The following is a 25,900-nucleotide window of genomic DNA, read 5'->3' on the forward strand; positions in this document are numbered from 1 at the left end:
AGTCATATAACACAGACCCGAGAACAAAAACAACTTTTATGAATACATGAACTTATTAAGTTCAATATTATAGCTCCCATAAATAAATGTAAAAGGCAATGCTTACTACTCTGAGCTAACAGCTTCCCACCATAGCTAAAAACATAGGCTGGAGCAGACATTTTAAAATGGAAACATATAACTGCATTACTTTAAACATGTCCCTAGGCTTTTTTGCAGCCTCAGTTTTATTTTTCAACCTTTTTTTTTGCTTTGCTTCTTTCCTCAGTTATCACATGCTGTGCTAGATTTCCAGCACACCTCAAGCTGCTGCAGCTTCTTTTGTATTTTAAAATTATCCATATACTATTTACAGTTAGACCTGTGCATCTACATACTAGAGTTAAGTGGTGCAAGATTATCTAACACTTCAGTAAAATTTGGAACTTATAACCCAAGTGTTCCGCCATCTAATAAGGGATATTCCAGTAAACCTCGCTTTTACCCCCTAGCTTACTAAATGCATCTCGTTCCTGCTGTTCTCCGAGGACAAGCAGGCTGCTTGTTCTCACTGATGGGTGACGTCCACGGCAGCCCCTCCAATCGGAAACTTCACTAGCAAAGTCCTTTGCTAGCCCTCGCGCGCCCGCGCGCACCGCGCATGCGCGGCCGTCTTCCCGCCCGAAACCGGCTCGAGCCGGCCAGTCTTCTTTTGTCCGCACTCGGTACGGTCGTGTTTTCGCCGTGTCGAGCCCCGGAAAGTCGACCTCGCGCGTCCAATTTGTTTTGAGCGTGTTTTTTTCCTTCGGGAAAGCTTTACCTTAGTCGGGAAGTGCTCCGGAAACCCCTCGCCGGGTTTCGTGTAAATCCTCCCCGTACTTCCAGCTTTTTTGCCCCGGTAAGTTTTCTTTCGTCGTCGGGGAAGGCCTCTTTTCGGCCTCGGTCGAGATTTTTTCTCCCTCTAAATTTGGTGCTTCAAATTTCGCCATTTCGGCTTTTGATTTCGCCGGCGTGATTTTTCCGCCCATGACATCGAAGCCTTCCAGCGGCTTCAAGAAGTGCACCCAGTGCGCCCGGGTTATCTCGCTCACTGATCGACACTCGTCGTGTCTTCAGTGTCTGGGGGCCGAGCACCGCCCTCAGAACTGCAGTCTGTGTTCCCTGCTTCAAAGGCGGACTCAGGTAGCGAGACTAGCCCAGTGGAACGTGTTGTTCTCGGGCTCTTCGTCGGCATCGGCACCGGGATCTTCGAGTGCATCGACGTCGTCAGCGTCCAGACCATCTTCCTCGGCCGCCCCTGCATCGAGTGCATCGAGGCATCGGGCCTCTGCATCGGCGCCGAGACATCGGATAGCTGCATCGACGTCGGTGGTACCAGGACCTCGTCTGCTGATGTCGTCGGACGGTGGTGCATCGGGTGGAGTGCAGGTGAGGGCTGTCCATTCCCCTGCTGGTGGCGGTGAGCCCTCGGGTGGGTCTCCTCCTACCCTGAGGGCTCCTGCGGTACAGCCCCCCCGAGATCGACCTTCTTCAGTCTCGGCCCCAAGGAAGCGACGGATGGATTCGACGTCCTCCTCGTCGGTGCCGGGGAGCTCCGGTGACATGCTTCGGAAGAAATCGAAGAAGCATCGACACCGGTCTCCTCCCCGTGTCGGCACCGAGAGCTCTGGGTCGCCGAGGGAGTCGGCACCCAGCAGGCATCGGCACCGAGAGGACCGCTCACCCTCTGTTCAGGAGGTGTCGATGCGCTCCGCTCTGGACAGCCCGGAACAGCCTCCACGCTCGGAACAGGTACTGACGTCGACGCCTGCATCGACCTCTCAGCCTTTCTCTGCAGCCACTCTAAACGAGAGCCTCCGGGCCGTTCTCCCAGAGATTCTGGGAGAGCTGTTGCGCCCTACCCCTCCGGTACCGGCGGTGCTTGCGCCACCGGTACCGTCGAGCGTGGCGCCGGCTGGCCCATCGCCCAGGTTGAGGTCCCCGACGTCGGTACCGCGTGCGGTGCCGACCGCGGCCACCTCCCAGGAAGGCTCCCCGACTACGTCGGCGGAGGGAGCTTCGCCGATGCGGGCGAGGGAGTCTACCTCTCGACGCCCCCATCGTGGACGGGGTTCCACGGAGTCGAGCAGGGCGAGGTTGCAGACACAGGTCCGTGAGCTTGTGTCTGACACCGAGGGTGAGGCCTCGTGGGAGGAAGAGGAAGATCCCAGATATTTCTCTGACGAGGAGTCTGCGGGTCTTCCGTCTGATCCCACTCCCTCTCCTGAGAGACAGCTTTCTCCTCCCGAGAGTCTGTCTTTTGCCTCCTTTGTCCGGGAGATGTCTACGGCCATCCCCTTCCCGGTGGTTGTGGAGGACGAGCCCAGGGCTGAAATGTTTGAGCTCCTGGACTATCCTTCTCCACCTAAGGAAGCGTCCACTGTTCCCTTGCACCATGTCCTGAAGAAGACATTGCTTGCGAACTGGACCAAGCCATTAACTAATCCCCACATTCCCAAGAAGATCGAGTCCCAGTACCGGATCCATGGGGACCCAGAGCTGATGCGCACTCAGTTGCCTCATGACTCTGGAGTTGTGGATTTGGCCCTAAAGAAGGCTAAGAGTTCTAGGGAACATGCTTCGGCGCCCCCGGGCAAGGACGCTAGAACCTTAGACTCCTTTGGGAGGAAGGCCTACCATTCCTCTATGCTCGTGTCCAAGATCCAGTCTTACCAGCTCTACACGAGCATACACATGCGGAACAATGTGCGACAGTTGGCGGGCTTGGTTGATGCTCTTCCCCCTGAGCAAGCCAAGCCTTTTCAGGAGGTGGTCAGGCAGCTGAAGGCGTGCAGAAAATTCCTGGCCAGAGGAGTTTATGACACTTTTGATGTTGCGTCCAGGGCCGCTGCTCAAGGTGTGGTGATGCGCAGGCTCTCATGGCTGCGTGCCGCCGACCTGGAGAATAGAATCCAGCAGCGGATTGCGGACTCGCCTTGCCGTGCGGATAACATTTTTGGCGAAAAAGTCGAACAGGTGGTAGAGTCTCTCCACCAGCGGGACACCGCATTCGACAAGTTCGCCCGCCGGCAGCCTTCAGCTTCTACCTCTACAGGTAGACGATTTTTCGGGGGAAGGAAGACTGTTCCCTATACTTCTGGCAAGCGTAGGTACAATCCTCCTTCCCGACAGCCTGCGGCCCAGGCTAAGCCCCAGCGCGCTCGCTCTCGTCAGCAGCGTGCGAATCAGCAAGGCCCCGCGGCTCCCCAGCAAAAGCAAGGGGCGAGCTTTTGACTGGCTCCAGCAGAGCATAGCCGACATCCAAGTGTCAGTGCCGGGCGACCTGCCTGTCGGAGGGAGGTTGAAAGCTTTTCACCAAAGGTGGCCTCTCATAACCTCCGATCAGTGGGTTCTCCAAATAGTCCGGCAAGGATACACCCTCAATTTGGCCTCACAACCTCCAAATTGTCCACCGGGAGCTCAGTCCTACAGCTTCCAGCACAAGCAGGTACTTGCAGAGGAACTCTCCGCCCTTCTCAGCGCCAATGCGGTCGAGCCCGTGCCATCCGGGCAAGAAGGGCTGGGATTCTATTCCAGGTACTTCCTTGTGGAAAAGAAAACTGGGGGGATGCGTCCCATCCTAGACCTAAGGGCCCTGAACAAATATCTCGTAAAAGAAAAGTTCAGGATGCTTTCCCTGGGCACCCTTCTCCCCATGATTCAGCAAAACGATTGGCTATGCTCTCTGGACTTGAAGGATGCCTACACACACATCCCGATACTGCCAGCTCACAGACAGTATCTGCGATTTCAGCTGGGCACACGCCACTTCCAGTACTGTGTGCTACCCTTTGGGCTCGCCTCTGCGCCCAGGGTGTTCACAAAGTGCCTAGCTGTGGTAGCAGCGGCGCTTCGCAGGCTGGGGGTGCACGTGTTCCCATATCTCGACGATTAGCTGGTGAAGAACACATCCGAGGCAGGAGCCCTGCAGTCCATGCAGATGACTATTCGCCTCCTGGAGCTACTGGGGTTTGTGATAAATTACCCAAAGTCCCATCTTCTCCCAGTGCAGAAGCTCGAATTCATCGGAGCCCTGCTGGATTCTCGGACGGCTCGCGCCTATCTCCCAGAGGCGAGGGCCAACAACTTGTTGTCCCTCGTCTCGCGGGTGCGAGCGTCCCAGCAGATCACAGCTCGGCAGATGTTCATGTGACTCCCATGGCCCGCCTTCACATGAGATCTGCTCAATGGACCCTAGCCTCCCAGTGGTATCAGGCCGCTGGGGGTCTAGAGGACGTGATCCACCTGTCCACGAGTTTTCTCGAATCCCTGTATTGGTGGACGATTTGCTCCAATTTGACTCTGGGACGTCCCTTCCAAATTCCTCAGCCACAAAAAGTGCTGACCACGGATGCGTCTCTCCTGGGATGGGGGGCTCATGTCGATGGGCTTCACACCCAAGGAAGGTGGTCCCTCCAAGAAAGCGATCTACAGATCAACCTTCTGGAGTTGCGAGCGATCTGGAACGCTCTGAAGGCTTTCAGAGATCGGCTGTCCCACCAAATTATCCAAATTCAGACAGACAATCAGGTTGCCATGTACTATGTCAACAAGCAGGGGGGCACCGGATCTCGCCCCCTGTGTCAGGAAGCCGTCAGCATGTGGCTCTGGGCTCGCCGTCAAGGCATGGTGCTCCAAGCCACATATCTGGCAGGCGTAAACAACAGTCTGGCCGACAGGTTGAGCAGGATTATGCAACCTCACGAGTGGTCGCTCAATTCCCGTGTAGTGCGACAGATCTTCCAGGCGTGGGGCACCCCCCTGGTGGATCTCTTCGCATCTCAAGTGAACCACAAGGTCCCTCAGTTCTGTTCCAGGCTTCAGGCCCACGGCAGACTGGCGTCGGATGCCTTCCTCCTGGATTGGGGGGAGGGCCTCCTGTATGCTTATCCTCCCATCCCTCTGGTGGGGAAGACTTTGTTGAAACTCAAGCAAGACCGAGGCACCATGATTCTGATTGCTCCTTTTTGGCCGCGTCAGATCTGGTTCCCCCTTCTTCTGGAGTTATCCTCCGAAGAACCGTGGAGATTGGAGTGTTTTCCGACCCTCATCACGCAGGACGAAGGGGCTCTTCTGCATCCCAACCTCCAGTCCCTGGCTCTCACGGCCTGGATGTTGAGGGCGTAGACTTTGCCTCTTTGGGTCTGCCAGAGGGTGTCTCCCGCATCTTGCTTGCTTCCAGGAAAGACTCCACCAAGAGAAGTTACTTCTTTCATTGGAGGAGGTTTGCCGTCTGGTGTGACAGCAAGGCCCTAGATCCTCGCTCTTGTCCTACACAGACCCTGCTTGAATACCTTCTGCACTTGTCTGAGTCTGGTCTGAAGACCAACTCCGTAAGAGTTCACCTTAGTGCAATCAGTGCATACCATTACCAAGTGGAAGGTAAGCCGATCTCAGGACAGCCTTTAGTTGTTCGCTTCATGAGAGGTTTGCTTTTGTCAAAGCCCCCTGTCAAGCCTCCTACAGTGTCATGGGATCTCAATGTCGTTCTCACCCAGCTGATGAAACCTCCTTTTGAGCCACTGGATTCATGCCATCCGAAGTACTTGACCTGGAAGGTCATTTTCTTGGTGGCAGTTACTTCGGCTCGTAGAGTCAGTGAGCTTCAGGCCCTGGTAGCCCAGGCCCCTTACACTAAATTTCATCACAACAGAGTAGTCCTCCGCACTCACCCTAAGTTCCTGCCAAAGGTCGTGTCGGAGTTCCATCTGAACCAGTCAATTGTCTTGCCAACATTCTTTCCCCGTCCTCATTCCTGCCCTGCTGAACGTCAGCTGCACACATTGGACTGCAAGAGAGCATTGGCCTTCTACCTGGAGCGGACACAGCCCCACAGACAGTCCGCCCAATTGTTTGTTTCTTTTGATCCCAATAGGAGGGGAGTGGCTGTAGGGAAACGCACCATATCCAATTGGCTAGCAGATTGCATTTCCTTCACTTACGCCCAGGCGGGGCTGGCTCTTGAGGGTCATGTCACGGCTCATAATGTTAGAGCCATGGCTGCGTCGGTAGCCCACTTGAAGTCAGCCTCCATTGAAGAAATTTGCAAAGCTGCGACGTGGGCTTCTGTCCACACATTCACATCCCATTACTGCCTGCAGCAGGATACCCGACGCGACAGTCGGTTCGGGCAGTCAGTTCTTCAGAACCTGTTTGGGCTTTAGGATCCAACTCCACCCCCCGAGGGCCCTGTTTGTTCTGTTCCAGGCTACACTCTCAGTTAGTTGGTAAATTTTTTAGGTCAATCTCAGTTATGGCCTCGCCGTTGCGAGACCCAATTGACCAATGTTGTTGTTTTGAGTGAGCCTGGGGGCTAGGGATACCCCATCAGTGAGAACAAGCAGCCTGCTTGTCCTCGGAGAAAGCGAATGCTACATACCTGTAGAAGGTATTCTCCGAGGACAGCAGGCTGATTGTTCTCACCAACCCGCCCGCCTCCCCTTTGGAGTTGTGTCTTCCCTTGAAGTGTATTGTCTTGCTACATACTGGACTGGCCGGCTCGAGCCGGTTTCGGGCGGGAAGACGGCCGCGCGAGGGCTAGCAAAGGACTTTGCTAGTGAAGTTTCCGATTGGAGGGGCTGCCGTGGACGTCACCCATCAGTGAGAACAATCAGCCTGCTGTCCTCGGAGAATACCTTCTACAGGTATGTAGCATTCGCTTTCTGGTTGCCATGATTGTAGTCTGCTCTAATTATGTAAATAATACTTTAGCTAAAACATTCTAGGTAATTATTATATCACCTGTACTAGATTTGTTCAGAATATAGAAATAAGTTGTATATAACATACTCACATGTTGAATGGATGAGTATGCAACATGTTTGTAGCTAGCGTGTCTGATGCTACCATGGTTGCAATAAGATAGCAGGCCAGCCAGCTTTTTGTGCTTTATCACTGCTCTAGAGTACTGTAGCATTATTCACAGAAGGAGAATACCCTTGGGTATGAGCAGTGTGCTCATGTAAGTGGAACATAGTGCAGACACATTCAGAAAATGATGATCTGTTTTCTGTAATATTTCAGGAAAAGAATTTGGATGACCAAGCATACCGCACTATACAGGATCTTGAAACGTATGCTGAGAACACACAGAGCTCTCTTTTCTACCTCGTACTGGAAACACTGGGTATGCCAATATTGACAGCTGGAGGAAACAAAAGTGTAATGGGACAGTATGAAAGTTCAGTAGATATTTTGAGGAAAATTATTAGCTCATACAACAGGCCCTGATGCCATAGTACTATAAGCAGCAGTCTCTTGTCCTTGGAGGCCAGCAAGGTCATGTACTTTGGGGGCCTACAGGGGGGAAGGATAGGAAAGGAAATACATGCTAAGGAATGGTAGTATCTATAAGCAAAGAGGCCCTGCCCTGGAACTTTGGGGGTCCTGACCTGATTTTACAGCTTGCCTCACTGACACAGCACTAACACAGACTACATAACAATTACTGTGGATTCTTTTGGATTTGTATTAGGTAGATGAGACTTTAATTAGAGGTTCTAAGATACACAATGATTAAGCTATATACACAATGATTAAGCTGTATGACTGAAAAGAAACAATACCTATCTATAGTTAAAAAGAAACAATCATTACATCACTGGTCATTAATTACTACATCCAAGCAAAGCAAGGAGTTTCTAGACCAGGAAAAGAAGCAGTAATAAACTATACATACATCACTGCTCACCACGTCACCCAGGCTTTTTACATCAGCTGAGAGAAGCCCCTTTTTCAGCGAAGCCAGAGTCTCGTGACCAGGAGCGGTCTTTCTATGCGATGCGTCCATCCATAGATGAGCTTCTGACTTCACTGGTCAGAGCTCCCCTTTTTATTAGGCTTAGAACTCATTTTCAGAGTTGAGGAAAATTACAGAATGCTTGAGACGTGGGGATGTGGTCACATGTTCCTCTGTTCAGGTGGCCAGCCTGGACTCGAAACATGCTCCATCTCTCCCTGCACATAGCTGTGTCTTATCTTCTTACACATTCCAAATCATTTTCACATGAACAAAATTATACACTTTAATGAGAGAGTGCACTGTCGGTCACTCAGAGTTGAAAAGCAATTCTCCCCTTTTTGTCTATGGGGGCTGGGGTATTTCCTGCCCAGAAGCATCAGTGGAATTTGACCATGAGAGGAGGTAACATAAATAGAAGATGTTTCCCCCCTTTTTTTTTTTTTCTTAAAATAAAGCATTTCAGAATACTTAGTGAAAACTATAATGCTGTTAAATGTAGGTAGTTGTCAATAATAGAAAACTTCCCAGTGCTATCAGTTTATTCACTTTTTTCAAACTTATTTTAAGGTCACAAAACGACTTTCATCAGATCATATTAAAAGTCAATAAAGTTAAGTTTTTGGCCCAGTCAGTGGTGGCTGCTCACCTAGATCACTTTTACTAGGGCGACAGCTGCCCACCATATTTTTGTGATCTGTCCTTTTATTTCCAGCTTCACATTATAACCAAAGTGCATATTTAACTCAATTTATTTAATATTTTATTTAATGGCACACTTCAACAGCAAAGTCTCTGTGACTTTTTTGATGGACCATGATTAAGATGAGAAAAGAGAGTAAGTAATGGAGAATTTGCCCAGTATCTATATGTTATATATAGCTTTAGGGTTTGATGCATGAGGCTGTCTCTTTTCCCTGGGCCTACCGGGGGAGGGGGGGGGGGGTAAGACGGAGACAGTGTTTTGCAGCTTATAAGAAGGCAGGTTATGTCTGCTGTCACTGAGCAGTGGTACTAGTGGCCAGATTTTGGGTCCATGTCAGCCACATTCCAGCAGGTGCTTCAGTTTGTTCCCTGGCCAATGACACTTTTAGCAATTGGTGGCTTTTCTGGTAGGGTGATGTAAAGCAGAGTTAATATCCCCCTCCTGGTAGTTAAGAATTAACTTACTGCACCATTTACCAATAGAGGCTGCTTTAGGTAGTTGAAAGCTAAAAAAGGCATAAAGAATACTGCTTAGCAAAAGGTAAATAAAGAGCAGTAGCCGACAAAAAAGCTTTTCTTCCAGTGGACGTTTGCATGCTGGTAAGACAATGGCAACGTTTTTATTGTAAATGCAGATTATGTATAAGAATTTATGTATTTTTGTGAGGGATTTTGTCATTAAAGAATGCCATTCCAAGAAACACATTTTTCTTCTGAGTAGGGCTTTGGAACTTCTATAGTGATGCCCGTTTTCTTGTAGTGGGTAATTTACCAAGAAGGCACCTGTTTCAAGCCTATTCTGTAAAGAAAAGTAGATACCCAACAGTTTAAAGCGGTGGTTTCCAAACCTGGTCCTGGAGGCACCCCAGCCAGTCAGGTTTTCAGGATATCCACAATAAATATTCATGAGAGATTTGCATGCAAAACTATCTCATGAATATTCATTGTGGATATCCTGAAAACCTGACTGGCTGGGGTGCCTCCAGGACCAGGTTTGGAAACCACTGGTTTAAAGAATATCAGCATAACAGGTCAAATATGCACCATGTCTTTTTTTCTTTTTTTTTAGGCACGATCACTTATACCAGCCATAGAGCTGGTTAAACCTTCCTCCTAGACTGTGAAGAAACACATGTAAATTTGTAGTATTATATAACTTCACACATAATTGGATGCCCCTCCTCTCTGAAATGCAGTCAAACATTGGTCGTATTATCAAAGGTAAACAATACCAATACAGCAAATCTTAACCAGTGCTACCTCAATGATCCCTTCAAACTTTTTATTTATAATTTTTGATTTTCAGTTATTTTTGTGGGAGAAAAGACCTCGGACCCACAAAGAAGGTCGTATCTATGTCTTTTGCACATGAACTTTTATCTTTCATCGGTCTAAAAACTCCTGTTTTTTACTTTCAGAAATGTGATTCCATGCTTGTGGTGATTGTATTTTTGGCGTTGTTCAAATTTTAAACACTTATCTTTGTATGCCATTTAAGTTCTTAAATGACTAGTATGCTGGCATTTAAGCACATCTTTGCTGCCAAAACCTAGGTGGTTCCTTATAGAGTTACCCCTTTATAATTTGTAGGGGACACTTGTAGGAACGGGAAGGGATTCTGGATTTAGGTCATGCTTTTTTTTTTTTTTTTCAAAAGTAACTGAAGGCAAGCTACATTTTTTTTAATACTAAAGGGCTTAAAGTTTTGTACCTGAGACAATGGAGGGTTAAGGGACTTGTCCAAAATTGCAAGGAACCACAATGGGATTTGAACCCTGGCTTCCCTGGTTCTCAGCTCACTGCTCTAACCATTAGGTACTCCAAATTTATGAATCTCTACCTCTTATAACAATATTCTGCTTTTGATATGATTTCATCCTCCTTAACAGAAGGAGCATAGCTACAGACATGAATTTCGCAAGCATGACAGATCAAGAAAAAAAACAAAATGACTGGCATTTGACAGTATCAAATCTCTTTGCAGATCAGGATTCTGCAGGGAGGTAGTGTCTGTATCACTAGTTTGGCTGTAGTGAAAAGTGAACAGACAGCATTGGCAGATTGGGACACAGGAGGAAGGAGAATGTAATGGGGACTGCTGTAGCACAGGAGGTAGTAGGTTGCAGATTATCAAACACATGATTTGATGTTATTAGTGTAATACACCTTGTACTGATTTGCTGGCTAAGCGGATTATAAATTCCAAATTAAATTGAAGCCCAGGAAGGAGAGAGAAGTGGCAGCATTAGACTGAGGTCTGGAAGGGAGGGATGAAATGCAATCTGCAGTGGTAGACCAGGGCTTTGAAGAGGTTTTGCAACACATCCATCGTGCTATCTGAAGTAAAGTTCATCCATCATGCATGCTTACAGTGTGGCAAAAATATTCTATTTTGCGTTCGGAAGATTATCAATTGAGCAGCGCATACTGTTTGCTTATTTTTGCAAAATGCAGGGGTTAAGGACATCCATGCAGACCACGCTGCCAGTCACATTGGAAAAGCCCAAGGCATTGTCACCTGTTTAAGAGCAGTTCCTTACCACAGTAGTCGACGTAAAGTTTTTCTTCCAATGGACATTTGTATGCTGGTAAGAAAACGCCAAAGCTGGCACAGTTGTATACAGCTGTGCCTTTATTTATCTTAGCGAGCAACTCTTTCTGACTGAAATGATGGCCAGGTTATGAAAATAATTCCTTGTATTAGTTTTTGGAGCGTTTCCCTGGGGGTTGGCTACTTACACTCCCAGTGTCGCTCTTGGATCATGGTTTTGTTTAGTTTCTTCCAACGTGTCATCACCATTGTACAGCAGAACCGAAACCCTTTGTCTCCACTAAAGTGCAGAGTAAATTTACAGTTATCAGCAATTGGAGACAGGAAGAGAAATGGTTAAATTACAGGCATGTGAGAGCCTGCAACCAGATTTTGAAATGATTAAGGAACAGTAGTACTGGAGAGCTGGATTTCAGTCTCTACTCTGGTACATCAAGCTGTGCAGCAACACAGCAGTTTGAAAGATAGGACTAAGCCTGCAACAGTTCTAGTTTACAATAAAAGAGAAATGGGTGATCTCTAATGCAAAAGCAGATGTATGAAGAATCTCAGATGGAATGTTATCAAAGAGAATGTGAGGCAATCTGTTCATTTCTGTGTTCTAAGCTGTATGGTAGAGAGGAAATGCCACTTAGCTAGAGGAAGTTATTTTTGAGCGGTTGTTCCTGTGTTTTTCAGTTTGCTTGTCTAGACCTGCCTTTGCCTGAAAAATGAAGTGTAATTAATGCCTCTTCTATGTTGTATTAGTTATAATTTTAACTAGAGGTGTAAATAAAAGGGAATCTCCTGTGGGGTTTTTCTAAAACTTGTTCCACCTCTGTGTCTAAACGTCACATCTGTCTACAGGTGGTCTACCTTTTAACAGTTCAGAATTGTGAAATGATATAGGAATTATTTTTTAATCATTTCAGCTAGAATGTACAATGATTTTTCAACTATGCTGTTGATTTCCTACTCTGTTTTAAATTATGTGTGTGTGGGGGGGGGGGGGGGGGTTCTCTCAGCATGGTGTCTCCCAAGAAGATTTCATACGAAGACGTGAAGAAACAAAGGCCAGAGATGTCATATTTGACATTGCCAGTCAAGCACATCTTCACCTGGAACATGTGAGTGATTTTATTTCTCTGTTTTATGCTATTTTAATTTTACATTTTTTGTAGTGAATATTTTACAGCCCAGCTTCAATTATGTAGTGCAATAATTTTACACAAAGTAGTCTCATAGATTTTAAGAAAACATGTACAGCAAATTATGGGGGCCTTATACTAAGCTGCCAGAAAAATCTAATTTCTTTCATTGGATGACCAGAGAACTGGTTCGAGGACACATTCTAGGTGTAGCCTACTTTGATTTCAATAAAGCCTTTGATACAGTTCCTTATTGGATACAGTTCCTTATTGGAGGCTCATGAATAAAATGAGCAGGCTGAAGTTATGGCCAAAAGTGGTGAACTGGATTAGAAACTGATTGACAGATGATAAAAGGTGGTGGTAAATGGAATTCACTCAGAGGAAAGAAAATGGGAATGGGATTGCCTTTCTGTGGTTACAATCAAAGTGGTTTACGTATTATATACAGGTACTTATTTTGTACCTGGGGCAATGAGAAAGGCTAAGTGACTACTTGCCCAGATTCACAAGAAGCTGCAGTAGGAATTGAACCCAGTTCCCTGGTTCTCAGGCCACTTCACTAGCCTTTAGGCTACTGAAATAAAGGTAAGGAGTGCCTCAGAGACTGGTACTGGGGCTAATTCTATTCAGTATATTTGTGAGTGATGTTGCTGAAGAATTAGAAGGAAATGTTTTGCCTTTTTGCTGGTAACACAAAGATTTGAAACAAATTCCAGAGGGCATTGGACAGCATGAGAACTGATTTACAAAAATTAGTAGAATGATTTAATGTTTGGCAGTGAAAAATTTAAAAGGCAGTTCTATAAATGTGCTTGCAATTTTGTGCATCTTGCCTGTGTAATTGCAGCAAAGAGTACCACTTATACACGCAATTGCCCTAAGTACTATTTTCTATAAGGGTGAGCAGAAGTGGCTTAGTGTGTTACTGTAAAGGGGCATACACATGGGTACAATAAGTTGTGTGCATTGTTCTCTGCAGTTAGGTGTGCCCATTTACACCTGCCATTGACCTGGCGTAAATGGACAAGACTATATTTAGGTGCGCTGATGTGGGTTTATGCCAGTATTTTATAATGGAATCTGTGCACCCAGATGCTGTTCCAGAATAGGGACTCTCTGCAGTACATCAGGGACTACCTATATTTAGGCACTCTTTTATAAAATTGCTACCTTAATGCACTTGGGGTGTAGAAATCCAAAGGAGCTGTACGTGGCAATAGGCTAGAGGCTGATCAGCACTGACCAGGAAAGAGATCTTAGGATGATGGTGTCTAAGGATCTCAAGGTAACAAAACAATGTGACAAGGTGGTGGCCAAGGCCAGAAGGATGCATAGAGAGGCACAACCTGCAGAAGAAAGGAACTGTTACTTCCTGTGTGAAGGTTGTTGGTGAGGTCCCACTTGTAGTATTGTGTTCAGTTTGGAGGCTGTACCTCGCTAAGGACATACTACTACTACTACTATTTAACATTTCTAAAGCACTACCAGGGTTACGCAGCGCTGTACAATTCAAACATAGAAGGACAGTCCCTGCTCAAGGAGCTTACAATCTAAAAGACAGGTGTACAATCTAGAGACAAGTGTCCAGTCAAAGACAAGTGTAGAGTCCGACTAATAGGGCATGCTATATTTCACGGAAGGTTAGGTGCCGAAAGCAGCATTGAAGAGGTGAGCTTTAAGCAGAAATTTGAAGATGGGTAGGGAGGGGGCTTGGCGTAGGGGTTGAGGAAGATTGTTCCAGGCATAGGGTGAGGCAAGGCAGAATGAGTGGAGCCTGGAGTTGGCAGTGGTGGAGAAGGGAACTGAAAGGAGGGATTTGTCCTGGGAGCGGAGGTTACGGGCGGGAACATAGGGGGAGATGAGGGTAGTGAGGAGCAGTAGACCGGGTGCATTTGTAGGTAAGGAGGAGAATCTTGAATTGAATGCGGTATCTGAATCGGAAGCCAGTGAAGTGACTTGAGGAGAGGGGTGATGTGAGTATATCGGTTCTGGCGGAATATAAGACGTGCGGCAGCGTTCTGGACGGATTGAAGGGGGGATAGATGGCTAAGTGGGAGGCCGGTGAGGAGCAAGTTGCAGTAGTCAAGGCGAGAGGTAATGAGAGCTTGGACGAGAGTTCGTGTGGTGTGCTCAGATAGGAAAGGGCGAATTTTGCTGATGTTGAAGAGGAAGAAGCGACAGGTCTTGGCAGTCTGTTGGATATGGGCAGAGAAGGAGAGGGAGGAGTCGAAGATGACTCCGAGGTTGCGGGCAGATGGGACGGGGAGGATGAGGGTGTTATCAACTGAGATAGAGAGTGGAGGAAGAGGAGAGGTGGGTTTGGGTGGAAAGATGAGGAGCTCGGTTTTGGCCATGTTTAGCTTCAGGTGGTGGTTGGACATCCAGGCAGCAATGTCAGATAAGCAGGCCGATACCTTGGCCTTGAAGACTTAAAGACTTGAAGCAGTTTAGAGGAAGGAGACAAAAGTGGTATGGGGTTTGCGCTGAAAGATATATGAAGTGACTCAAAGACCTGTAAGTGTGTGTACTTTAGAGGAAAAAAGGGACAGGCTAGATATGATACAGACATTTAAGTACTTGAAAGGTATTAATGTAATAACAAATCTTTTCAAAGACAGAGAAGTGGTAGAACTAAAGGATATGAACTGAGATTGCAGGGTGGTTGCCCTTAGGAGTAACATCAGGAAATGCATTTTCACAGAGAGGATGGTGGTTGCCTGGAATGCCCCTCCTGGTGGAGGTGGTGAATACAAAACAATGACTGAATTCAAAAATGCAAGGAATAAACAGAGGATCCTATATAGAAAGAAGATGAAGTCAAAGCAAGACTTCAGTGAACTTCACACATTTTAAACAGGGATTAGAGAGGCGTAACCTGCACAGAGCAGCAAGTACGGCTCTGACCACACTTTTTGGGCAGACTGGAACATACAAGTCTTTATCTGCCATCATTCACTATGTAACTCTGTAGGAGCTCCATAGGGTTAGAGATCTGTTTTCAACTTTGCACAAGTCATCTATTCCCTTTAGGCTAAGGCAAAGCTAGAGCTGGAGACCGTAATGCAACGAAGATGTGCCATTCTTCAAAGTGGCCAGAGAAAAATAATCCCAGTGGGTAGGGATTTGCAAATTTAAAGGACATTTTCAAGAGACAATTTTCCACAAAATAAGATGGGCCTGGATGGTAATGAGAATTGGTTGCTCAGTGTAATAGAAGTTTAGATTTAAAGGATGGAAAAAAGGTGAAGTTTTTGACTGAGGTCATAACAGTTCACATAAAGTATACATCCCCAAGACAGATTCCAGAAAGCAGAGTTAAAGGTAACAGATAATTTCCTAGTAGAAACCAAAAAAAATTGTTGAAACAGTAAAGAGACAATTCTATAACTGTAGGCATCTAATGCTGTGCACTGAGCATAAATTCTGTATGTTAATATTGTATAATGGCATCGGTGCACCTATGTTTTGGCATGCCTACTTGCACTATATCAATGGCAAGTGTAAATAGGTACGCCTAAGAGCAGCAAGCTGTGCTTGTAATTTACAATGTTCTATAAGTTACATGTATAAGTTGAAAACAGTGCCCATACCCTTTTCATGCTCTGCCCACATGAATACCTCCCCCCCTTGTAAGTTACAAGCTAAGGCTCTGCATACATCCCATTATAGCAATGTTCTGTAGTAGTATAAAAACATATAGATGTGTCTGTAAAGAAATTCTGATTCGAAAAAGAAAACCCACACAGGAGTGTGTATATAAAATTTAAGATCGAGCAAGTCACTGTTATATGATCTGATAGAACTCAACAGTCTATACTAGGAAATTAATAATTTACCAGATTATAGGGCCTAGTTATCAACATGAGCAGATGTGTTGTTTTACCATTAACTCCTATTTTATATTTAAATCATCTGTATTAGACGAAGCAGACAACAACATGTGAAACGATACCTAGTTTCCACAATAAAAGAAACAGTCAACTTTGATAGAATACAAAAATCAGAGGGGTCCTTTTACTAAGCCACGGCAAAAAGTGGCCTGCGGTAGTGTGGGCGTGTGCTGGGCCAGTTTTTACCATGTCGGGGAAAAAAGGCTTTTTCCAATGAGCCGGGAAAAGAGCCTGCAGTAAAATTGAAACCAGCACATACCTGTTTATGGCCTGAGCCCTTAACGCCACCCATTGATCCAGCAGTAAGGGCTCAAGTGCGGTGACTGGTCAGCGCGTGCTAACTGCTGGTTAATGCTGGGAATGCCACGCGTGGTAGGAAGCAAAAAATCATTTGTCCTGGCGGTATGGCCATGCCCCAAATCTGAAATTACCGCCAGAGGGACATGCTAGCCTGGCGATAGTCACATTTTGGCACATGCTGCATGAGCGTAGAGCCCACCGCACCTTTGTAAAAGGGTCTGAGAGCGAACATCCCTAAACACTCCTGCTATTTTTCACAGGTCCCATTTTACTTAAGAACATAAGAATAACCATACTGGGTCAAACCAATGGTCCATCTAACCCAGTATCCTGCTTCCAACAGTTGCCAATCCAGGTCACAAGTACCTGGCAGAAACCCAATTAGTAGAAACATTCCATGCTATCAATCCCATGGCAAGCAGTGACTTCCTCCATGTCCATCTCAGTAAAAGACTATGGACTTTTCCTACAGGAACTTGTCCAAACCTTTTTTAAACCCAGATACACTAACTGCTGGCTGCAAGTTCCAGAGCTTAAGTATTTCCATGTAATTTCATCGAGTGTCCCCTGGTTTTTGTACTTTTTGAAAGAGTGAAAAATCAATTCACTTCTACCCATTCTACACCTCTCAGAATTTGAAATTACAAAATCTCCAACTTCTTGCCACAAAATAACATGAAACAGTTCTCTCCCTTGCAGTCAAAAAGGACAATATTTCAACTACAGTAGGCATAGGAGCCAACTTTTCAAAATTATTGGAGGTGCTAAAGCTAATGGAAATTACCCCTCCCTGGATATCGTCAAGGAATTTGTTTAATATTGGGGGTGCTCAAGCACCCACAGAACTGGCTCCTATAACAGTAGGATCCCCAAAAATGTATCTACCCTCCCCCTCTCGAGAAATCTCTAAGCAGTTGAACTGAGTATTTGATTCATGGAGCCTCTTTTACCTACCCTGGAGCTGTACCCTGCACCACCCTTGACACCTTTTAAGTGCCTTCAAAGGTTTAAAAGAATGCCTTTATGTAAAATGAGCTAGCAATCATAGACTGGAGCTAATAGGGGAGAAGAGGTGAAGGTAAGCATTGAGAGATGCAAATGTTTTGTGGATCCCTGTCTCTATGTGCATTTCAGGCTCATTGCCTACACTATAGATATCGGGGCCTTTTGCTTTTCTCTCTCCACCTTTTGTACTTTGTTCACCAAAGATAAGCTCAGAAATTATCTATTTTAAGCAGAAATTAATTACCTGTCTTTTGTATGTACTACGATGACTAACGTCTCACAAATTAAAGATAAATATCCATGAAACTAGACTTTGTCTTCAGAATGTTCTCCATTAGCTTGTCACTTTAGGGAAATTTTAGATGGCTTGCTGATTTATGATTCATACCAGCTTTGCCCTCTTTTTATAGCACTGAAGTTGTAGGAAGACAGAAAATGTTCGCTTTAGCTGAGAGTCTCATGTCCTAATGCTTCTATCAAAAAGTGAATTTCTAGGCATGTTTACTAGAAATGCTGTGAAGCTTCCGGTGAGAGTTAATATCTGATTTCTTTGTACGGAACTTTATCTCCTGATTTGGGATAAAAGAGAGAGAGTATGCCCTGCTTTGGGATGATAAAAGAGAGATGGGCTGGGAAGATAGCAGAGGGGGGAGGGGCATAAGGAAGTAAACATGTGGATAAAGGTGAGCTGGTGGATTATATTGTATCTGTTTTTTCAGAATTTTTGACAAAGTTTCTCATGAGAGACTCCTGAGAAAATTATAAAGTCACGGGTTAGGGGGCAATGTTCTTCTGTGGATTAGGAATTGGTTATTGGACAGAAAACAGATGATAGGGTTAAATGGCCATTACTCTCAATGGAGGAGGGTGAATAGTGGAGTGCCACAGAGATCTGTACTGGGACCGGTGCTATTTAATATATTTATAAGTGATCTGGAAAATGGAACGACAAGTGAGGTGATTAAATTTGCAGTTGACGCAAAACTATTCAAGGTTGTAAAACACATGCGGACTGTGAAAAATTGCAGGAAGACCTTAGGAAACTGGAAGACTGGGCATCCAAATGGCAGATGAAATTTAATGTGGACAAATGATTCACATGGAAGAATAATCCAAAATCATAGCTACCTGATGCTAGGGTCCACATTAGGAGTCAGCACTCAAGAAAAAGATCTAGGTGTCATTATAGACAATACACCAAAATCTTCTGCCCAGTATGTGGCAACGGCCAAAAAAGCAAACAGGATGCTAGCACTTATTAGGAAAGGGATGGTAAATAAGACCGAGAATACTATAATGCCTCTGTATCACTCCATGGTGCAACCTCACCTTGAGTACTATGTTCAGTTCTGGTCACCGTATCTCAAAAAAGAAATAGTGGAATTAGAAAAGGTTCAGCGAAGAGAGACCAAAATGATGAAGTGGATGGAACTCCTCACATACGAGGAAAGGCTAAATAGGTTAGTGTTCTTCAGCTGGAAGAGATGGCTGAGGAGGGATATGATGATTGAGGTCTATAAAATCCTGAGTGGTGTAGAACAGATAGAAATGAATCAATTTTTCACTCTTTCAAAAAGTACAAAGAATAGTTAACCTCTGGAACTTGCTACTGGAGGATGTGGTAACAGCGGTTAGAGTATCTGGGTTTAAAAAAGGTTTGGACAAGTTCCTGTAGGAAAAGTCCATAGTCTAATTTTTGAGGTGAACATGGGGGAAGCCTCTGCTTGCCCCAGGATTGGAAGCATGGAATGTTGCTACTAATTGGGTTTCTGCCAGATACTTGTGTCCTGGATTAGCCACTGCTGGAAGCAGGATACTGGGCTAGATGGACCATTGATCTGACCAAGTATGGATGTTCTTATGACAGATGAGTCATTGGAAAGTTACAGTAAAATATGATTGAGGCAAACTATAAAAACACCAGAATGTCAAGTAATCATGCTTTCTCTGTGGACAAGCTGGATACAAATCCTCACAGCATAGGTGACGTCACTGGTTGAGCCTGCACAGAATGCTTCTCTAGCTTAGTAAATACTGGAAGCTTTTGAGTTGTCCATCATGCATGCATGCCATTTTCACCTGCTGCTATCAAACAAAATCACCTCAGTATTCATCTTCGATGGAGCTGGTTGGACATACATCACGAGAGCTCACCTCAAGACAGTTTCTTACACTAATCAGCACTTTTTTTTGTAAGCTTTTTTTTTTTTTTGTGGCACTTCTTCCCTGTTAGTGTCCCAGATAGAATCTTGGTCATCTTCAGATTTCCTTTATATTTTTCACTTTACATCACCTAGTATAGTCCTTAATTAGGACCTCAGGCTCCTTGTCAGGATACTTAAGTCATTTGATTTTGTCACTGCTGTTTTCCCAAATGAGGTGTCCCATAAAACTGCTCTCTATGGAAGTTCATCCTGTGCAACAGGGCCATATTCATTATAGATACCCATAACTGGTGCCTTGAATGCCTGGAGCCTGACCATGTTCCCTTTCACTGTAAATTATGTTCACAGATCTTCAAAAAGGTCATTGTGCTTGAGAGAAGCAGCACAAATGTATTCTTGATGCTGAGAAGTCCAGTACATGACTTTAGCATTGGAAGCATCTGTCTCTCTTGGTCCCAGAGCTGCATCAGACGCTAGGGATGGGTCATTATTGAGAGGTACTCTATTTACTCTTGACATCAAGCATCAGTACAGGAATGTGATTAGTGTGAGCCAAGATAGGGCATGGAGCCTTCACAGACACAACCATATGTTTAAAAAAAATCTCTATTAACTTTCCATAAGATATGCTGAAGCCTGTTCACTTCATAGGCATGGTAAATTGTAAGTTATTGTCAAAAGACTTTAATATCAAAGCTTCACATGGACTTGTCTTCTGCCAGACCCCACAGTCCCAATGTGCTTCTGTCTTCCCTAATCCTCCCTTGCTTTTCTCCTTTGGAGTTTTATCTAGCCAGATTTAAACCACACCCTCCCTGCTAAGCCTTCAGAGCTAGGTTTCTTAATATGGCCCTGTAAAGGAGTGTATTTAAGGGGAACCGGCAGCTTCCTATCCACTCCATGACAAGACAATCAGGACCAATAATCAGAGTCCTGCCTGAAGAAAGAGGAAGGATTATTTCTTAACTTTGATGCTGAAGGCTTGTAATGCTGAATGCTAGACAGAGGTTGGGGTGCATCGACATGACACTTCATTAGAGCACAGAGTCAAGATCACTGAGGCACCAAGGTCACAGGTGACCTTGAAACACCTCTGATGCGAGGGTCATTCATTATTCTCAGTATCGGAGGACAAGAGAAAGGTGAAAAAAGAAAGGGGGGGGGATTTTTGATTATACTACCTTTCTGTGAGGGGCTTCCAGTGACTTCATCAGCATGATGGCCACTTCAGCCTGAAGCTCCGTTGAATCCTGTTTTAAAAAAAGGAGAAATAAAGCTTACTGGGACTTTCCACTGGGTCAGATTTCCATCACAAGGTGTAAGGTATAATTGTTTCTGAACACAGAATGTCAAAATGCAAGCCAAGTGCGATTAAACACTTTTTCACCATCCAAGTAGAGCTGACCTCAGAGGCTCACGTGGCGTAGGAGTCGAGGAAGCCACGGAGCCTACTGTATCAGAACAGGGTGGTGTTCTTGAACTGGGTGATCTCTTGCAGCAGGGGCTTACTGATCCCTTTACTAAGCACGATTTGCAAGCTATGCTGCAGGATATGCAACGCAATCTACCAAGAGACACAGCAGCAGGTTTTGGGGAACTCATGACCCTTATACAAGATCTCAGAGCTGGTTTGGAAGATCTGGGGTCACGTATGGACAATGTGGAACTGCATCTGGAAGCCTATGAGGACTGCATGTAGAGAGCGGAGGCCTGTACTAAAGGGCAGAGCCAGCAGATAGAGATGCTAATTGACACTAGATGATATTGAAAACCGAGCACTACGTAATAATGTCCAGTTCAGGGGCATACCAGAACAAGAAGGCTCGGAAGGTTGTAGCGTGCTGATACAGGATATTTGTAAACAACTTTTGCTCATGGATACATCAACTGTAGATCTACTGGAGTTAGTAAGACTGGACAGAGTGCATCGAGCAGTGGGTTCACCGCAATCTAACCGACCAAGAGATGTCATAGTGTTTCATTTTTATCCCTGCAAAGAAAAGATCCTGTCTTTCTCGTGAAAACATGGTGCCCTGAAATACAAAGAGGCTCAGGTGGAGCTTTATCAGGATTTATCGAGTCTTACATTGCAGAGAAGGCGGGAGTTCAAGGATATCATTCTTTTACTTCGGCGCAAGAAGATCAAATACCGTTGGACATATCTTTTTGGCTTTGCATTTGTAATTAATAGAAAGCAGTTTAAACTGCGCCATTGGAGACCCAGAATGTTTTAGGGAAAGCAGGCTTATGGCGCAATCCTGAGCCAGAGGAAACAGCTCAGGCACCATCTCAGAAGACTCCAGCACGCTGGCAGCACATACCAGAATGCAGCAATAGATTGAAATGACAATCGCTGGACTCTAAGATAAAGTGATATTTTTCTGGAGTCTAGATGGGACTGATTGTGCTTGCTTTCTCTCTGTTAGCACATATTGGCATCATTCGATTGGACTGCCCTGGACAGTATTTCTGATTTACAGCTAGCGTGATCGACGACAATACGTTTCTGAAGTTACGGGAGTGTGAAGGAGGGATAGGGTAAGAATGTTGGTTAGAAGAAGGGTTAAGGGTAGGCTGGATGCTTTCAAGTGGGAAGATATCATAGAGGGGAATATTCAGATACTGATAAAGTTTCTTTCTTATTGTGTACTTATGTTTTTAGCTAACGCACTGCGGATGATCCTCTTTTTTTTTTATTATTTATATTTATTCATTTTCATTAAATAACAAGCTATTACACTTGACAGGAAATTCAGAAAAGAAAAAAATTACAACAGCAGCAGTTTAAAAGCAAACATACCAATTTCTTCTTTAGACCACTAACTTAGGAGATGGGCGTAAAGGAAAAAGAAGACTTCTTAAATCAAAAATATCGGTTCCTGAGGAAATTTGCTTAACACACTTTTTCAGTCCCATCAAAACAGATTATACCATCATAGTGGAAAATGACATTAACCAACTTTCTTTACGGTTATAAAGTCTTTCAATTGTTCCGGTTGAAAAAAGATATATTTCAAACCAGTATATTTGATGACACATTTGCATGGGTAGTTCAAATAAAAGGAGGCTCCCAGTTGTAACACTTCAGATCTCATAGAAAGAAAAAGTTTCCTTCTTTCTTGTGTTTGTTTTGTTATATCTGGGTACATCCATACCCTTTTCCCACGGAACAGGACATGCATCTTTTTAAAGTACATACGTTTTACTGCGTCTAGGTCTTGTTGGAAAACAAAGGAGACTATTAAAGTTGTTCTTGCTGATTCAGCTGTTAAAGATGTTTCTAGTATCTCTGATATATTTAATTGTTCCTCTGGTGCCTCTGATGGTACAGCTTGAAGGGTATCATCCACTGATTTTTTTGTATATATATAATATATTTTATTCAATGGTGGAAAAGAGTCTGGGGTAAAATTTGCGGATGATCCTCTTAAGTCAAGATGGTAAGCATTTCAGTCCACATAATTGGAAATGCATACACCTCATGTGATCACCTGGAATGTATGTCAAGTCAATTCCCCCCTAAAATGGAAAAACTTCTTAGGAAGTTGCACAGGCAACAAGCGGGAGTGGTATTTATGCAAGAAACACATTGAACACAACCAGAACATGCTAAACTTTGTAGGGAATGGGTGGGACACTGTTATAGCTTCACAGCTCCTATCAGTAGGAAAGCGGGCACAGCTGTATTAATAAATAAATCTATCCCCTTTGTGGAACATCATCATTATACTGATAAACAGGGCAGATGGATAATTTTACATTGCTCACTATATGGAAATCCTTATATTTTGGTCTTGTTATATGGCCCTACAATCTGGGATAGTGCCTTTTACCCAGCATTGTTAAAGATACTATTGGATCTTCCACCATGCCCCATTTTAATGCCGTAGCGGACGGGGCATTAGACAGGAAGACAGGCGCAAACATGAATGGAGGGGGGGTTGGGGGATGACCTGCTGATCCCCAGTTTACATTTGCTAGATATTTGGAGGATTTTACATCCTGAAGAAATGAGTTTCACACATGTTTCACGAGCTCACCTTTGTGAAAGTAGATTAGATTATATATTGTCTGAAAAACTATTTCCTGATGTTGAACAGGTGGTGATTGAACACTGTGGCATTTTGAACGATGCAGTGGTAATTTTAACACTAGCTGTAGCACAAAAAGAGCGTGAACGATTTTGGCGTATGCCTCATTATCTAGCAACAGGTAATTAATTTCCAAAAATATATCATAGATAAATGGAAAGCATATATTGATTTTAACCAACAGCATGTGAATACTCAGGGATTGTTCTGGGAAACAGGGAAAGCAGGGATGAGGGGAAAATTCTTTCTTATCTTTCCTACAGGAAGAAATTATTAAATAAGTGAATTCTCCTCCTTCATTCACAGTTACAAGAAGCGCAAAGATATTTGGCTTGTAATTTGACCAGGGATACTCGTAAGCAGTATTTCAGTGTCCAACATACACTGAATGAATTGCTCCATCAGTGTACACAAAATACATGAACTATGGAAGACCTAGATTTTTTAAATGTGGGAATCAAATGAGTACCTGTTTGGCTAGATTGGTTAGACAGGATGGAGACCCTAAATTTATTTCCTTGATTAAGGATTCTAAGGGAGATAGTATCGCTGATAATGTGTTTATTTGTAAAATGCTGAAAAATAATTACGCTACCTTATATGCAAATCCAGAGGATCCTCTATAGGGGTTAATGGATTTTTTGACAGATTTACCGATATCACAATTGATTCCTGAGGACTTGGATTTACTAAATTCCCCTCTCTCTGTTGGGGAAATCTCAAATGCTATTAAATCATCTGCCACACAAAAAAGTCCAGGCCCTGATAGGCTACCCTTAGAGTTTTTATAAGATTTTGGCACATCATGTTACCCAACATTATGTGTGGTGTATGAAGAGGCTTTGGGGAAGGGGACCTTCTCAGAGACAATGAGAGGGGCCACAATTATACCAATATTGAAACCCACACGAGATCCTCAGATAGCATCTTCTTTTAGACCTATTTAATTATTAAATATGGATTCTAAGCTTTATGCTAAACTCTTAGTGAACCAACTGCTACTTATCATTCCGTGTTTGGTGGGAGATCCACAAGCTGGATTTGTCAAGGGTGCCAGTAATATGTGGATTACTCAATAAGGTCAGGGCCAAGGGTTCCATACATTGTACAAATAATGTAGGTGATAATTGGCACCCCTGTTGAGTGCCTCTGGCAATTGAAAAATTTTAGGAATGTAAACCATTTACCAGGACTCAGGTCTCAAGAGTCAACATACAATAAAACTTTATCATGGATAATACTGTGCCCCGAAAACCAAAGACTTGTAAAACCGCCCTGAAAACCCTTTCTATATCAAATCCCACCACCAAAGATGACAATACATAAATACATAAGTATTGCCACACTGGGACAGACCAAAGGTCCATCAAGCCCAGCATCCTGTTTCCAACAGTGGCCAATCCAGGCCACAAATACTTGGCAAGATCCCAAGAAGTACAAAACATTTATGCTGCTTATCCCAGAAATAAGCAGTGGAGTTTCCCCAAGTCCATTTTAATAATGGTCTATGGACTTTTCCTTTAGGGCGTTGTCCAAATATTTTTTAAACCCCACTAAGCTAACTGCCTTTACCACATTCTCTGGCAATGAATTACACGTTGAGTGAAGAAACATTTGCTCTGATTTGTTTTAAATTTACTACTTTGTAGCTTCATCAAATGCCCCCTAGTCCTAGTATTTTTGGAAAGAACAGATAGATGTTTCACATCTACCCTTTCCACTTCACTCATTATTTTATAGACCTCTATCATATCTCCCCTCAGCCATCTTTTCTCCAAACTGAAGAGCCCTAACCGCTTTAGCCTTTCCTCATAGGGAAGTCGGGACCCCCTTTATCATTTTTGTCGCCCTACTCTGCATCTTTTTTTAATTCCACTATATCCTTTTTGAGATGCGGCGACCAGAATTAAAGACAATATTCGAGGTGCAGTCGCACTATGGAGCGATACAAAGGCATTTGTATCGCTCCATTATAACATCCTCATTTTTGTTTTCCATTCCTTTCCTAATAATACCTAACATTTGTTTTCTTAGCCGCCGCAGCATACTGAGCAGAAGGTTTCAATGTATCATCAACGACGACACCTACAGTGGTGGAAATAAGTATTTGATCCCTTGCTGATTTTGTAAGTTTGCCCACTGACAAAGACATGAGCAGCCCATAATTGAAGGGTAGGTTATTGGTAACAGTGAGAGATAGCACATCACAAATTAAATCCGGAAAATCACATTGTGGAAAGTATATGAATTTATTTGCATTCTGCAGAGGGAAATAAGTATTTAATCCCTCTGGCAAACAAGACCTAA

General features: G+C 44.4%; 1 protein-coding gene across 3 annotated transcripts in view; it reads left to right on the forward strand.

Annotated features, from left to right (window-relative positions):
- Positions 1-25,900, forward strand: part of NDUFAF6 (NADH:ubiquinone oxidoreductase complex assembly factor 6) — a 64,804-nt gene that overhangs the window by 19,401 nt on the left and 19,503 nt on the right. For all 3 annotated transcript variants that reach the window (XM_030216855.1, XM_030216869.1, XM_030216861.1), the window contains 3 exons: positions 7,042-7,144; positions 10,916-11,049; positions 12,017-12,118. In XM_030216855.1, the coding sequence (XP_030072715.1) occupies positions 7,042-7,144; positions 10,916-11,049; positions 12,017-12,118 (339 nt within the window). The remainder of the gene's footprint in view (positions 1-7,041; positions 7,145-10,915; positions 11,050-12,016; positions 12,119-25,900) is intronic.

Source organism: Microcaecilia unicolor, chromosome 1, assembly GCF_901765095.1.
Source record: "Microcaecilia unicolor chromosome 1, aMicUni1.1, whole genome shotgun sequence".
NCBI lineage: Eukaryota > Metazoa > Chordata > Amphibia > Gymnophiona > Siphonopidae > Microcaecilia > Microcaecilia unicolor.